General features: G+C 35.8%; 1 protein-coding gene across 4 annotated transcripts in view; it reads right to left on the reverse strand.

Annotated features, from left to right (window-relative positions):
* The window catches only part of LOC139971638 (uncharacterized), a 62,084-nt gene that overhangs the window by 27,510 nt on the left and 19,477 nt on the right, over positions 1-15,097 (reverse strand). For all 4 annotated transcript variants that reach the window (XM_071978285.1, XM_071978287.1, XM_071978284.1 and 1 more), the window contains exons 6-17: positions 13,343-13,462; positions 12,405-12,497; positions 10,817-10,999; positions 9,029-9,189; positions 8,403-8,478; positions 7,525-7,782; positions 5,262-5,389; positions 3,283-3,395; positions 2,460-2,585; positions 1,583-1,653; positions 889-1,007; positions 314-501 (exon numbers count right to left, since the gene is read on the reverse strand). In XM_071978285.1, the coding sequence (XP_071834386.1) occupies positions 314-501; positions 889-1,007; positions 1,583-1,653; positions 2,460-2,585; positions 3,283-3,395; positions 5,262-5,389; positions 7,525-7,782; positions 8,403-8,478; positions 9,029-9,189; positions 10,817-10,999; positions 12,405-12,497; positions 13,343-13,462 (1,636 nt within the window). The remainder of the gene's footprint in view (positions 1-313; positions 502-888; positions 1,008-1,582; positions 1,654-2,459; positions 2,586-3,282; positions 3,396-5,261; positions 5,390-7,524; positions 7,783-8,402; positions 8,479-9,028; positions 9,190-10,816; positions 11,000-12,404; positions 12,498-13,342; positions 13,463-15,097) is intronic.

Below are 15,097 nucleotides of genomic sequence, written 5' to 3' on the forward strand. Positions count from 1 at the left end.
CTTAAATATAAAATAAAATTTAAAATAGATTTAATTTGATTTTAATCAATTTCTAGATGCTGTGCCATGACAGTGTTGATCCATAGTGTGAATAATTTAATAAAGTTTCGTATCCAATAATAAAGTAAAAAAAGTACTAAAAAAATCTGAATTTTATAGCAAAAGGGAAAACAACAGATTGAAATAATTCTCTTTAGTTTCAATAGGCAAAAATAATAAAACAAACTTAAAAAAAGAATAGTCAACTAACGTTAAAGTTTCATAAAGAATTAGTATTTTTATTTTATTTATTATTTATACATAAAGCTCTTACCGGAGTGTCCCATCATGGTAGCCATGCAAGCTCCTGAGTAAAAGTCAAAGATGGCTAGTGTTTTATCAGAGCAGCTGGTGGCCGCATACATCCCAGACGGATCCAGTTCAACTTTGATCAGCGTCCCATCCTCACTCTGAGAACCCTTGTAGGTCTGCTTCAGTTTACCGCTCGCTATGTTATGTATCCTTGAAAACAAAATAACAAAATTAAAAGTAATTTTGATGATTAAACAGGTTATTTTGTAAAAATACCACAATTTTAACACGTTTGGGATTTGGACCACCTAGTGAAGTTTCATCAACTTAGGACCTGGTGAATCCAACTGAAGCAGGACCGACCTTTTTTTAGCTTGTTTGTACCTTTAGACAATCTGGACTTTGAAAGATCATCCAAAGAATAATATTGGTTTCCCAAACAAGCTTAATGTGTAACTGTAAGGTACAAGTAAGTGCTTTCACCTAATACATACAGTTGAGGATGCCCAACCAGAAGTTTCAATCATCTCTGACCACAGAGACACTCTTTAGACTAGCTACCCTGTAAAGTATGACAGGGCAAACTATATTACCTACCTTAAGTTTCTGTCTTGACATGCAGTAGCTACATACTTCTTGGATACGTCTACTGCCATATCATAGAGGGTGGTCTTGCTGCCAACATGATGTAACAGACTAAACTGAAGATGAGGATTCTGAGAGAACAAGATAAATATTGAAGAAAACAGCAGTGACAGAAGAGACATTAAACCATTAGACTAACAAGACCATTACTGCTTGAAGAGCAAACAGATTGAATCACTGAGAAGCTTGTTATAACTGTCAGCTTTCTGACAGGGCAAATATGATTTATGATTATATATGATTAATGCGTAGTTTCTTGATATTGTATAAATGTTTCTTCTACTCTCTTTGGTATTCCAGAGTGTTCCTCATACAGAATTCTTTATTTGAACTTTCTATAAAATCCCCTGATAAATGTTATACATATCCCTTTACTATGATTTTCTTTCTGGAGGTGGTGGGGGTATGAATTTATTCTGAAATTTTCAAACTAGTTGCATTCATAATTGCGAACAATACTTCATTTACTGAAATATTTATGATGACACAACTTACCATTAAAATCTGACTTTCTAGTAGTTAGGTCATATCACCATAGTGATAAGAAGCATTATGTACCAGTACTTACAATAATGAAACCTTTCAAATGTGCTGTGATGACAAATGCTACTTATTGAACCAGGGAAGTATCTAGTAAATGACTTACCCAAGTGGCTATTCTGAAGAGAAGGGCTTTATCAGCCCCACAGCTGATCATCTGGAACCGTCCACCACACTCTGCAAATTATGACAGAATTACATAATTATAACATCAGTACAATAGAGAAATTATTAGAAATGTAGACATAGTGATAGCAGAACATTAATGTTTATCACGGAAAGATGCAAACTGTTCATGAAAAACATAACATTTCTAGAAACTAAACTGCAGATGGTACTATACAACAGAGCATTAAATACACATAAAGGAACTGCCTACAGCTTTCTATTATGAAGCATAGTCACTCTTCTATAATATCTTTCGTAATAAATAAATATTTTGCTACTTTAAAAGAATAGCCCAGGTCAAAATTTTGTTTTGATATGTTAAAGAGGAAAAAAATCTAAGCATCCTGGTGAAATTTGCATTCAATTCCTATGTACCGTTTTTGAGATATTGACAGCTGAAGTTGCCACCTTTCGTACCAAAAGTGAACTTGAAGCAAACAGGTGTGATGTCATAGTTGCCCACTGACAAATAATGTTTTGTTTCCCTTTAAAATTTACATCTCATTTTTACACTCCACAAATAGATGCATCGATAATGTGAATGTACCATAGGTATTGGTATTTTATAAACTTCACATCCCCTTCAGACAAACTAGTAACCTATCCAATCCAAGGTCAAATCAATAGACTGAAAAATAAAGAAATAAAACCTTAGAAAATTTGCCCTGATAAGTTATATTCTCAGACTTCTGAATATATAAAAGAAAATAAATGATTTCTGCATTTTGTCTCCTTTTCCAAGTAAAACAAGAACTACATCTTATAAAGCAAACATTCAGGATATTTATTTCTGCCGATGAAGAAAAGCATATCACCTGAAAACTTAACAGACGTGATGGATGCTGAATGGTCGTCTATCGTCTGCAACAGCAAGCAGTTCTTGTTCATGTCAAAGATGTGAATGAATCGATCTCTACTAGAGGATGCTAACAAATTGTAACCTGATGAAAAAAAGAAAAGAAAGAGAGGGGAAAAAGAAAGGTTTGGTTAGCAATCAATAGACAATGAGTATAAACTCAAGGCTCTAACTAGCATCAAGTGGCATTCTTTAATAATTTCATAATTAGCCGATATATCTTACATTGATTGTCATTAACAAAATTAAAATTAAATTCATGCAGGATGCTGCAAGCTGATACAAAGCTTATCTGTGTATTAAACCTGCTTAACCCAATTGTTGCATTACATTACTAAAATGGAAAAGCATATCCCGTATCTCACAAGATTGACACACATATATTAACTGAACATTCCATTAGAACAAGCCACTGCCATTAATGTACCCTATTATAAGCAATAAGTTTCTCACATTAATTTGCATTGAACTGTGTAAGTCTAGGAATATGTGTTATATGACAGTTTGGTAGAAAAAGCTAATTGCCAACTGTTGGGGAGAAAAGTGACAGACTTTCACAAGGTGATTATCGTCTACAACGGAACTGACACAGAAACAAACAATTTTTTTTCTGTTAATGTGTTCTAAATGCATGTCAAAGGGACATTGAACTGCAAACACAATCGCATACTGAAAATTGTTGGTGCAAAAGGTATCAAGGACTAACCTGTCTGTGGTTGAGAGAGCTCTAAACATAACACATCAGAATCATGCTGTTGGTGCTAAAGGTATCAAGGACTAACCTGTCTGTGGTTGAGAGAATTCTAAACATAACACTTCAGAATCATGAGCTTCAATCTTGTGGAGTTCATACATGTTCGCCTGGAGAAGGTCATTTATCCTTATATTGCCAGACCTTTGGAAAATGGAAGAGAAATGTAGAAAACAAGAGTATGACCATTTAGCTGCTTTGAAAGGAATTGTTTCTGATATATTTAGGTAAAGATACGTAGGTATAATATCGTAGTGAATAGGTTATGTCGCAACAGCAATACTAAGAGCCACTTTATGGCAAAAGAGCAGAGGCACCTCATTCTCATAACGGATCTTGAATAATAACTCTACTCAGCCTTCATATTCCATTTTATCTCTATTTTATATTACTGTATACGTTTTGAATATAAAACAATTCAACTGGATACCCAGCCTTACGCTTAAGCATTGTGTGACTGTACCAAAATAAGCAGAGTGTGGTATTAATATAAACCAATGACTATCTCACCAGGCATACAATGGCCAGGATTTTATTACCCAATAAAAAGTGGAAATTTTTCTGGATTTCAGTACAATAATCTATGTTATCTTGCACATAATTTGTGTAAAACCACTAATAGTTTTACCCTTGGTATGGAAAGTTTTTTCTGTCCATAACAAATCAAAATTTCACACTATTTTCATATCCTACGAAACATGATTTATCTGCAACCTTCTTTGCATTCTCCACTTTTTTTTATGATGTGCCTTATACATGGTGCACTTGGGTATGAATAATGCTTATAAGTCTTTGTGTGGTAGAATTGGAAGGGAGGATCATTGGCCGACGGGGTCCAATCTAGGGTTGGGCGATATATCGAAAATTATTATTATCGCGATAATTTTTTTTCAAGACGATATATTTTGAGGATTGAACAAATGACGATAATTTCTTGTGAAAGAAATTTGAAATAAATGTGGAAAAAAAATTCTCCGTTTAATGTGTAAATGTTATTCTAGCATTCCATGGTTAAGAAAGTTGAAAAGAAATAAAGTTTATCAACTTCATTTACTGACTTTTGAACTTCGTAAAAAACCCGTCCTTTACAACATTGACTGTATAGAGAACAAAACTCTGAAAATCAGTAGGGAAATTACCAATTGTGTACGAAAAGTAAGTTGGTACACCTTTCTAATTTTATGAAAGATCGAGCAAAATACTTTCGAAAAATTCACGCGAAACTGGCATATCGTGCTAAATGCAACAAGTGTCATGTAAACAAGGCTCTAGTACACCCATTTATGAATAAACCAGAAGACCACATCTGGTGTAAAGTGGGGGAAAAGAAAGTATTTTCAGAATTTCCAAAAAAAAAAATAATAATAATAATATCCTACCATAGTTAAGGGTATAGTAAATAGCCTAACCACTTCGTCGGTTACGGATCTCACGTAACAACAAAAACACAACTAATTGTATTTTGCGAAGTTGACGATTTCTACAAGGACATGGAAGCAATATTTAGCATTAAGTTAATCACGCCTGGTGGCCTAAAACATGGAATTACAAGGTTTACTTTCATAAAGATGGCCATACTGTAGCTATTGGGTCCTTGATTTTTAGTGTGTTCGCGAACACACTAAAAACAACAAGAAAAAATTATCGAAATATCGCGATAATTTTTGAACTATTTATCGTGACATTAAAAAGCAAATATCGCCCAACCCTAGTCCAATCATTGAGGGAGCAAAGTGTTACAAAAAGGTGACCTGTTCACTCAAGGCACAGTACAACAGAGTGCTGAGGTTGTGAGGAGACAGGTAAGCAAGGAGCAAAATTACTACGACAATTTTATAAACAGAGAGTTCTGGACTGAGAATGTGATATATGACAAGACCAAGCCCACCCAATCCACACGGCTTCATATTTTATAATGCTTACAGGATGTGGTTATCTACAAGGCAATCTACTTGTAATCATCAAAACAGCTTTCTACCAATTAGAAATAATAATTATTCCCTGGCTCACCTATCACCGGAGGCTAACATTTGTCCGTCTGGGCTAAAACAGACGGATCTCACTCCATCCTTGCTCTCGCCTGGGCTGCCTTCTATCTCATCCTCATCCTCCTTCATGTACAATATTTTCAAAAGTTCCTGTTAATGACAAGAAGAAACCAATCTTACCATTCAAGATATTTTCAGATAAATCCCTTTTGAAATAGGAAAGGATTGAATTGGTAAAAAGTCAGAACTAAATTTTTTTTTAAATCAGTGACCCTTTGGGTTACAATTTGGCTAATGTGCATTTTTTTTTTTTTACTGGAGATGGGATGGGGTGGGGTTGCCAGTTCAAAGTCACCATACCTTGCACACAATGACATCAGGGATCACCCCCCAGTATCAGGGATCAGGAAAGGAGGTGTTTCAAGTGAAATTCCACTCTTTATGTATAGATAAGTAGATATGCACACATCATCATGTACATGTTTATACTATATACGAGTAAGCAAATCAATAAACAAACCAGATTTGAAGAAAAGTGATCTTTATGCTTGCAATAATTAAGCAAAGTTAATGGCACGCACAATCACCTCACCACAATTAAACAGTACTATGAGTATTAATGTTCTGGATGTATTTACTGCACAAAACTCTAAAATTTAACTGAGTTAACGATCTATTAAATATTAAAGCCAGCTGGTTGTGTTTTGTGACATAATGTCTTCCATCACCCAAATACAGATACGTGATATATTTAAACAACATCACAACAGATGTTTCATCCATTACGAATGTCTGTTACTTTCAAAACAAACAACAAGAATGACAACCTGGGTCAACTCATGAATGATAAACAATGAAAACAGACTTTGTTATTGTCATTTACTGGTGCTAGCTAATAGCCAATCGATGGGAGCTTTCTTTTTGGTTTAAGATGAAATATATTAATTCCATTTTGATACAGAAGATTTGACTGGTTACTACATGACATCTATGGAAGGTTTTATTCCCGTACAGAATACTATGGTTCCTGTGTTACAAAAACTGTTATACATCTAAATTGCACTGTATAGCAGTTTGCACCTTTTTTCATTGCATTTTGCAATATGATACCAGATAAATCATCACCCTTAATTTACATTTTGCTCTTTAAATATAAAAATATCTTTAAATTTTTATACATCTATACATCCAATCTTACTGTCTTTTCCACCAAATGTAATCAGGTTATTTGTACTAGTTGAAATTAACCGAGGAAGTTCATTTAACTAAAGCCACAGAGTTTAGGGGTTAGTTCAATGGTCTTGTTCAGCTTAATATCATCAAATCACTAGCAGTAACAGCACACGGTAACAGCACACGGTAACAGCACACGGTAACAGCACACGGTAACAGCACACGGTAACAGCACACGGTAACAGCACACGGTAACAGCACACGGTAACAGCACACGGTAACAGCACACGGTAACAGCACACGGTAACAGCACACGGTAACAGCACACGGTAACAGCACACGGTAACAGCACACGGTAACAGCACACGGTAACAGCACACGGTAACAGCACACGGTAACAGCACACGGTAACAGCACACGGTAACAGCACACGGTAACAGCACACGGTAACAGCACACGGTAACAGCACACGGTAACAGCAAACGGTAACAGCAAACGGTAACAGCAAACGGTAACAGCAAACGGTAACAGCAAACGGTAACAGCAAACGGTAACAGCAAACGGTAACAGCAAACGGTAACAGCAAACGGTAACAGCAAACGGTAACAGCAAACGGTAACAGCAAACGGTAACAGCAAACAGTAACAGCAAACAGTAACAGCACATGGTAACAGCATACAGTAACAGCAAACAGTAACAGCACATGGTAACAGCACACAGTAACAGCAAACAGTAACAGCACACAGTAGCAGCACACTTTCATTCTACATCAGTCTTGTGGGACTAATAATCACCACATTTTAATAACCTCCCCCCAAAAATCTCACTCATATCAAGCACATAGTTTCAAATCAGTTTTTTAACTAAATTAACAGCATAATTAATTGGACATATAATCCCTGGAACTTACTGATCTGGGTATTTACCAATGACGATACTTACCTGTCTATGATACACATGCACTACCATCTACCTAACCTAAAACAACTAGTAACATTCTTGCACTGCGCCCCAATATTTGACAGAACAAACATTACTGGCTTAAATGGTACTTTGAATACTAGGATTACTAAATTGACTCTTAGATATGAAAACAAGTAAATTTTACTCACATTAGTATAAATATTTTTCTTGAAGATAGTAGTGTCCACTAATGGGTCGATATTCCATATTCTGACGGTGTTATCTGAGCCGCAAGTACTGAATGTGTTTGGAGGCAGGGTAGCTTTGTTGCCATCGGTTACCACTGGGTAAATATCAACACCCCAGATGCATGATGAGTGGTAGAGAAAAGACCACTGCCTACCGATCTTGTGTACGTCATGAACATCCCAAACATACAAGCTGTGATCTGAATATATACAAGTCAGCTGAAACAAAGAGGGGCAAAAAATATGGAATTATATTTTATAAATACTACTTTGACACATGCTGCAAAAAATCAATGAATTAGCAACAATACCACAATCTTTCAAAGCTAGCTACATATAAAGCATTATTTCAGTCAAATTGAAATAAAAGGATAGTTGATTAATGCAATATATAAACTGTGTATTCAACTCTATTCTTGTGCAGTAATCCAACGCACTCAAACGTGCATGCTTTTTATTTTTCATACTCATCTATATTGAATTTTATTTTGCAGTTTTACTACATATTATGTGTCATATATATTTTTTACTGTTACATAGCGCTTTAGAGCACTTTTGTAGATTTTACGCTATATAAAATAAATTATTATTATTATTGACAGAACTAGGGCTTCATAAACATTTGCTACTAAGATTTTCCATTACAACCGTCTTTGGCTTGCATTTTGACACGAGTAATCACAAAATATATGCAAGAAGTTTCAAGACAATTCTTCAAATATCTCAAATCAAAATTTATGACAAATGATTAGGCCAACAAAGTAAAACCTCTTTACTATGTAGTCATAGCAACAAGAACTTTGTTTGTCTTTGAGAGTAAATGATTTAGTGCTGAATACCTTCATGTTAATGTTGTCCAGGACAGTTGCTACGGTATCCGGATATCTCACATTCTCCATAGGAGAAAATATGTGGCTGAGAAGAGCGAAAAGAGATAAATCAAGTTTCAGATGGGACTTCAAAAAGTTTCTTAAAGAAGTAATACATTCACTACACTGAGAAACCATAGCAAATAGCCTTTAAAGTTCAATCTAAGAAAAAGTGAGTTAAAAAATCATACTAAGACATTGGCTCAGGATAGACACAGTATCACCTGGCCCGAGTAAGTACCCTTCACCCCCAACCCCACCCCCTCCTTCTCCCCTTCCCTACACAAGAGGGTGATTTTGTCACTTGCAATCAGGGATAGCTCGTCATCCATTGAAGGACTCTCTGATGATCCAAAAGGATTGAATGTCTTCTCAAAGAAATGGAATTGAATATCTTCTCAAAGAATCAAACAATAAATGCACTCACTGTCTGACCTAGAAAATAGCTAGTTAATTTGGAAGAGGACAAAAATGCAACATTTTGTTAAGAATCCGCCTTGATGTAAACGTACAATGAATGAGTCAATTCTTGATTGGTAGTCTAGGAGAGCTACTATATTAAATTTCCTTTTAAACAAAACAAAAGCAAATCTCACTCTTTATCGGTTCCTGCTGAAACGTCAATCCTGATATGATGGGGCTTTGGAAGGGATGTTACAAAATACAGAGTGGCAGCACTGAACACCCTCATGACACCATCAGCGCAGCCGACGAACAAATGATCCTCGCTGGCAGTGATGCAATAAGCCTGTCGGGTCTGTAAACAAAAGACGATTATTGAACGGGAATAACCAATCTAGTATCATGTGCACATAGCAAGCATGTTGTTATAGTGTCTTAATACATAAATGTATGGTCGGTTTTGCACACAGAAACCATATTATTTCATACTTTATGGTTGAAAAAAATTGATTCAATATGCAAAAGTTGCTCTGCACAACCGTAAACACTGAATTATTCACTATCATGTGTCATAAGATACGGAATGATGAATGATAAGTTCATCTATAGGCCTAGAATTTCACAATTTTAGCTACTCGGTAAACACTACCGGTGCATTAAAAATCTAACACTAAAACCAAATTTCCACTGGCATTTACCTTAATTGGTAAGGTTTGTTTGTTTTTTTGCTACTGTCGAACAGTGAAATCCACTGACATGAAGCAACAGTAAATAACCTGAATTTCGAGGCCTGCGTCTGTGTAACATACATAAGGTGGCTAGTATATACCATACATATGATAATGCAAATATTTGTGGCCAATCAGATCTCAGCAGCAATACAATATATCTTGATGTACACCCACTCAGAATGCAGCTTCCCAATAGTTAAATGCCAAGTTTGGTCATATAATTTGTAAATTTGAATAAATATGAAAACCTTTTGATGTTGATATATCATTTAAGAAGTATTTTACAATTCACATACCAGCACAAGTTGAGTGTGAATGGTGCCATAATATTATCAAGATAAGTTGCTAGATTGTTGTACTAAAATATCTAAACTGCCCAGCTACATGTATGCTACAGCTAAAATGTTGCATCCTAATGCAAATTCCACATGCTAGATATCCAAATGTAGGTTTACTGCTCATAAGCAAGGATCATACCACTGTTTGTTCGTTTTTTTGTTGCATATTTCGGTGTTGTGTTATTTGCCCGGCACTAAAAAAACAATTTTTTATGGAGTTATAATAGAATTTTTAAACAATGGATTAATTTTAGCGAGAAGAACCGAAAATTGTATTAAGCAAGTATTACGGACGATGAATAGATACTAAAGATAAATAATGTAGAAGCCAATACAGATCATCCAGAGATTACCCACAGTGCAACATTTAGTTTGGCTATGGCATAGTTATGTTTATTCACACAATTTAATATTGCAAGTCAAGAGCTCTTCTATGTGAGAGGTATTTAATGGCTGTTTGTGAAGTGGGTGAATAATGAACAGAGGAGTGAGATAAATGGCAGTAATGTTAGAAAGATTGATCACCTATGAACTCATCATTATCTATATATAAATATATATATATAGATCTATGTATATATAACAGTAAATATCAAACAAGAAATAATACTAACAAAACTTAGACAAGAATAAACAATATTAACATGTGATACATTTATTAAACCCAGCCAAATTCCAACCACAACTTGTTTAAAAATGAACAGACTAAAGTCACATGCCTTTGATTCATGCTGACTTACTCTTCTCAACATATCTTCACTATAATTTGTCAAACTTGGTTGTGGTAACCATGTGTCAGACATTTCGTCAAATAAATAGCATACAAAAATCCTTGATGTAAATACTTCAAGAGCAAATCTTGATGAAAATGTAGATTATTGGTTTTTTTTTTTAAAGTTAGCTACAACCTTACCCTTAGTTCTACCCATTTGTCCAACATTCTGTCTTCGTTGAATTCACAGAGGAGTCCTGACTTTGTGACTGCGTAGACCCTGTCTCTATTGACACCAATTCCAAATGTGACGCTGCAAAAGAGGTTGTTCTTCTGTTCTCCGAGGATACTGTTACGTCCATGTAAAGGGAGGGTTTGCCTCGTCTGATTCAGAAAGAGAATGTATTTCTTTGGTCGAGGTAGTTAAACTCAACACAAACATCAGAGATGATATTAGCATTATAACAGAAGTGTTCCACATGTGGAATAACCTCAAAACTAGAGATAAGTTGCACACAGCATGACCTGTCTTCTCATATAGAGGCCTCATCTTTCACAGCAAACCTATGCAATTCTATAAAACATACAGCACTTTAGCAGTCATATTGTGATTTAAGAAAGAAAAAAAAAGTGTTGTTTTCATTATTTGATTCATTAAAATTTACTGTCATTCTCTTTATTACTTAGTTGCATGTGGAGTGTTAAATGTGTGCACATTAAAGATTTTGAAATAGAAAATACCACTAATAATTTCAAATTTGTAACACATTATCTATGCTACATTGATGAAACATGGTTACATTGTGATATGAAGAAATTCAAATAGCCGAGGTGGAGCCATCACAATGTTTTAGAAATGATGGAGGATATCTAAACTACCAATTGATAGGGAATAACACATGGCCACATACATCCATCAACAGATGGATAACTGCTTGCTCAAACTGCCAAATGCAAGTTGTTCCCCCCCCCAGCATGGAGGAGGATGGTTGAATAGATAAACAAAGAACGTGGTAAGGAAATCAAAGGGCCAAAAACAAAACAAAAAATCGCTATATGCGGTATGCGTCAATACAAACTCAAAAGTAATTCGAAACCACAACAGGTTCTCAATTTCTAAACAATGTCCGGCCAGTCATTGCTTTGGGACTTTCTTGATAATCTGCTCAATCTTCTTGCCAGAATAAAAATGTGAGGAAATTAATTTCACCTCATGATGGCAATTGGGTAGAGATGCTTGCTAGACCAGAATCAAGGGATTTGGAGACATCTGGTATAATCATTAGATTGTAAGTTACACTTTTTTTTTTTTAACTTGCTTTCGGTCTTCCAGAAAGAATGCAATACTGTCTATTAAAGGCGCTACAATGAGTAAATATCCAAAAGCCAAAATTTCACTTTAAAAAGATGGATTTTGTGTTCAAATTATGAGCAACTGTACGTGCCAACCTTAGCTTTAGGCGGCCATCCTCGTTCCTTGTAAGTTACACTCACTCATCAAAAACATTACGAATCTTTACTTAAAACTGACTTAGGATATTGCTTGTATGACAAAACTTCATAAATAAATACCTGTCTGAACTTGCACAAATACCTCTCAAGAACCATCACTTATAACTTTGTTGACAATGTTGAACTTTGATCTACATCAACAATAGACAAGAAATTCAGAGGAGACAGGATTAATATTTGACAAAGTCAATGACATTGCAAAGCTAGGTACAGTCTGAATACTAAGGATAACCACAACAACAACAACAAACATATATGAGACAAACATGAAAATTACCTTACTCTTCCCAGCAAAATACCAAAATCTAACACTTCTGTTGCCGACCGTGACAAAAGTATTTCCGTCTTCAGAGAATGCAATGTCGGTAACCTGCAAGAAACGAGAAAAGACAGTTTAGAACACTACATTACATGTGCTTGGCTGACTGAAAAGATCTTTCCATTATTTATCCCGACAACCTTTATAAGCTGATTGTCCTGCTAGACAATTATCAAATGGAAAATATCGCCGAGCGCTTCTTAGGCCCGCCCACACTGTACAAGTGATCCCCAAATGGACTCAACTCGACAGTAATACTGAAGACTGGTAGTCCTACGATTGACCCCACGCACACTGATCAGCGCACACCACGACCGGTTACTGTTAACGACCGGAGCTCGTTGAGGTGACATACAAATATCCCAAATCTTACTGGTTTGGATATTTACGAGTGACAAGCTTACCTGTCTCACCACAACTCAAATCTAAAATCCTAGGTCACAATTCCGTACGAATAACGTTGAGAAAAATCCGGAATGCAAAACGCACGATGCTGGCACTTTGGATGGAAGAATGAGAAGGGCATTGAGCCGGTCATTTTGGGTGCGCTGCGTTAAAGGTTTCCAGTTCATTCTAGGCACGGTAGAACAAGGGTGCTTAGGTTGTGGGGAGATAGGTAAGCGAGGAGCGGAGTAAAATTTATCAACCTGTGGTATAGTTTTAGATGATATCCGAGGATCAGGGATGGGTGCGCAAGTACACGTCTGCCTCATAATTCTCCGAACACTTATTGTGAAGAGAAGGCTTACAGATTACATAGATAGGATTACACATGAGACCACTTGGTTTGGATTCCTATCCCTTGGGAAATACTAAATATGAAACTAAACTAAACCAGAGACATAAGTTCTGATGAAGAGCTCAAAGCTGGTAATTGGTATAATGTGTGTACTTACCATGGAAGCAATCTTCCCAGAGGAGACCCTGCCACTGCCACTCCTCCAATCCCACACGTTGACAACCATGTCATGTTGCTCCCCAACAGAGACGACATAACCTCCATCGGGCATGAACGCCTGACAGATAAATGGAAAGAAACGAGTAAATTGCAGAAGAAAATGTCACTAACTGTTATGATTTATTTGCGAAGTTTAATTAATTGATCTAACACTGCCTTAGATAGATCCTACAGATTACTCTAGGCTTTGAGATTTCAAAGTCGCCAGAATAATTATTGCTTGTCGCTTTTAAGAATGGTAACTCCCTGCTAACTTCGCCCCCCTCCCCTCTCCCCGGAAGGAATAAATGCATCCGATCCGATACACAACGCACATTGGATAATTGACATTCCTTCTGCTTCATTGTTTGGCTAACAATTTCACACTACATCCATCAAAATATTCCAAGACATTTATTTATAAATTGAGTTTGGACATATATCCATATTAAAAAGATTTTGTGTTATTATAAGAAAAAGTAAAACACAATAAAAAGCAGCAATTTGAAAGAACAGAATTTAGGCTTAATGGAGCATTAGGCATTTAGGCTTAATGAAGCTTGCGAGGCTGTCCTCTTTGTACTAAAAAGCTTGGTACTAGCAATGAACTGTGCACTATAAAACTGGTTAACTTTACTCCAGTTGAGTGAATGTGCAAGTTCTTTCTGGCTCAGTGGGTCCATAGGACACAGATGGAAATCTAATCAGATAATTCTGCTTATATTCGTGAGTGAAATGAGTTTGAAGAGACACAGATCTAGTTCTCAGCTCATAGCTGTATGTCTCAAATCTAAAATGCCGACAAGTATACAGACAAGCAGGGAATAAATTGAGGGTTCCAATTTTGTATCAGTACTGAAGGCTACATATTTTGTTTTCTTGTTAAATACAAATTTGTTCCTACAGTATGTACAGAAACTGCTAAACATCTCCACACTTGTTGTAGCTCAATTTCACTATTTTGCGCCACCATTTTACGATGGGATTGGGATACCAGATAAATGATTTCCTGACAAGTACAAGCTTTTTGTGTTGGGTCAACATTTCCTGTCAAATCTACTGCGTATACCTCAAACCGAGAATCCAATAGTTCAAACTAAGACGTCTGTCCAGATTTTCTCATCCAACGAAGGTTAAAAGATGAAATAAGTGATCATGATTCCAATCAGTTCAAAATCAAAGTCAGGACACGTTTCCTTAGTTATCACATGTAAAATGCAAATTTGATGATGTCAAAATCCCCAAATTTTTAAACTTTTACACATATTTGACATGAAACTTGACCGACTAGTCTCATGGGCCAACTGGGAACTATCAGAAGGAATTAAGCTCATGGGATTTTCAACTTTGAAAAGTTTATCAAATTCAACTGGTAGAGCTACTTAAAGATAAAACAATAAAAGACAAAAAAGTTAGATCACTACAAACTTTCTACTTTCAGGAAAAGGAGCACACAAACATCTTCATAAATAATTATAACTATTTCAATTTTAATAGTTTATACCACCGTAGCAGGATTTGGGACGGAATGATAAGTGGCCGATCATTTCAGTATTATCTGGAATGTTACTGCATATGACCCACTAGAGACAGTACCACTGTATCTACTGTAACTGACACAGTACTAGCTTGACTAAGGAAGCTACTGAAACACAGACTAGTGGTAATTAGACAAAACATAAATCAATTGTTTATACATTGCTGCATCCCTTTC

The sequence above is a fragment of the Apostichopus japonicus genome, chromosome 8 (genome assembly GCF_037975245.1).
Source record: "Apostichopus japonicus isolate 1M-3 chromosome 8, ASM3797524v1, whole genome shotgun sequence".
NCBI lineage: Eukaryota > Metazoa > Echinodermata > Holothuroidea > Aspidochirotida > Stichopodidae > Apostichopus > Apostichopus japonicus.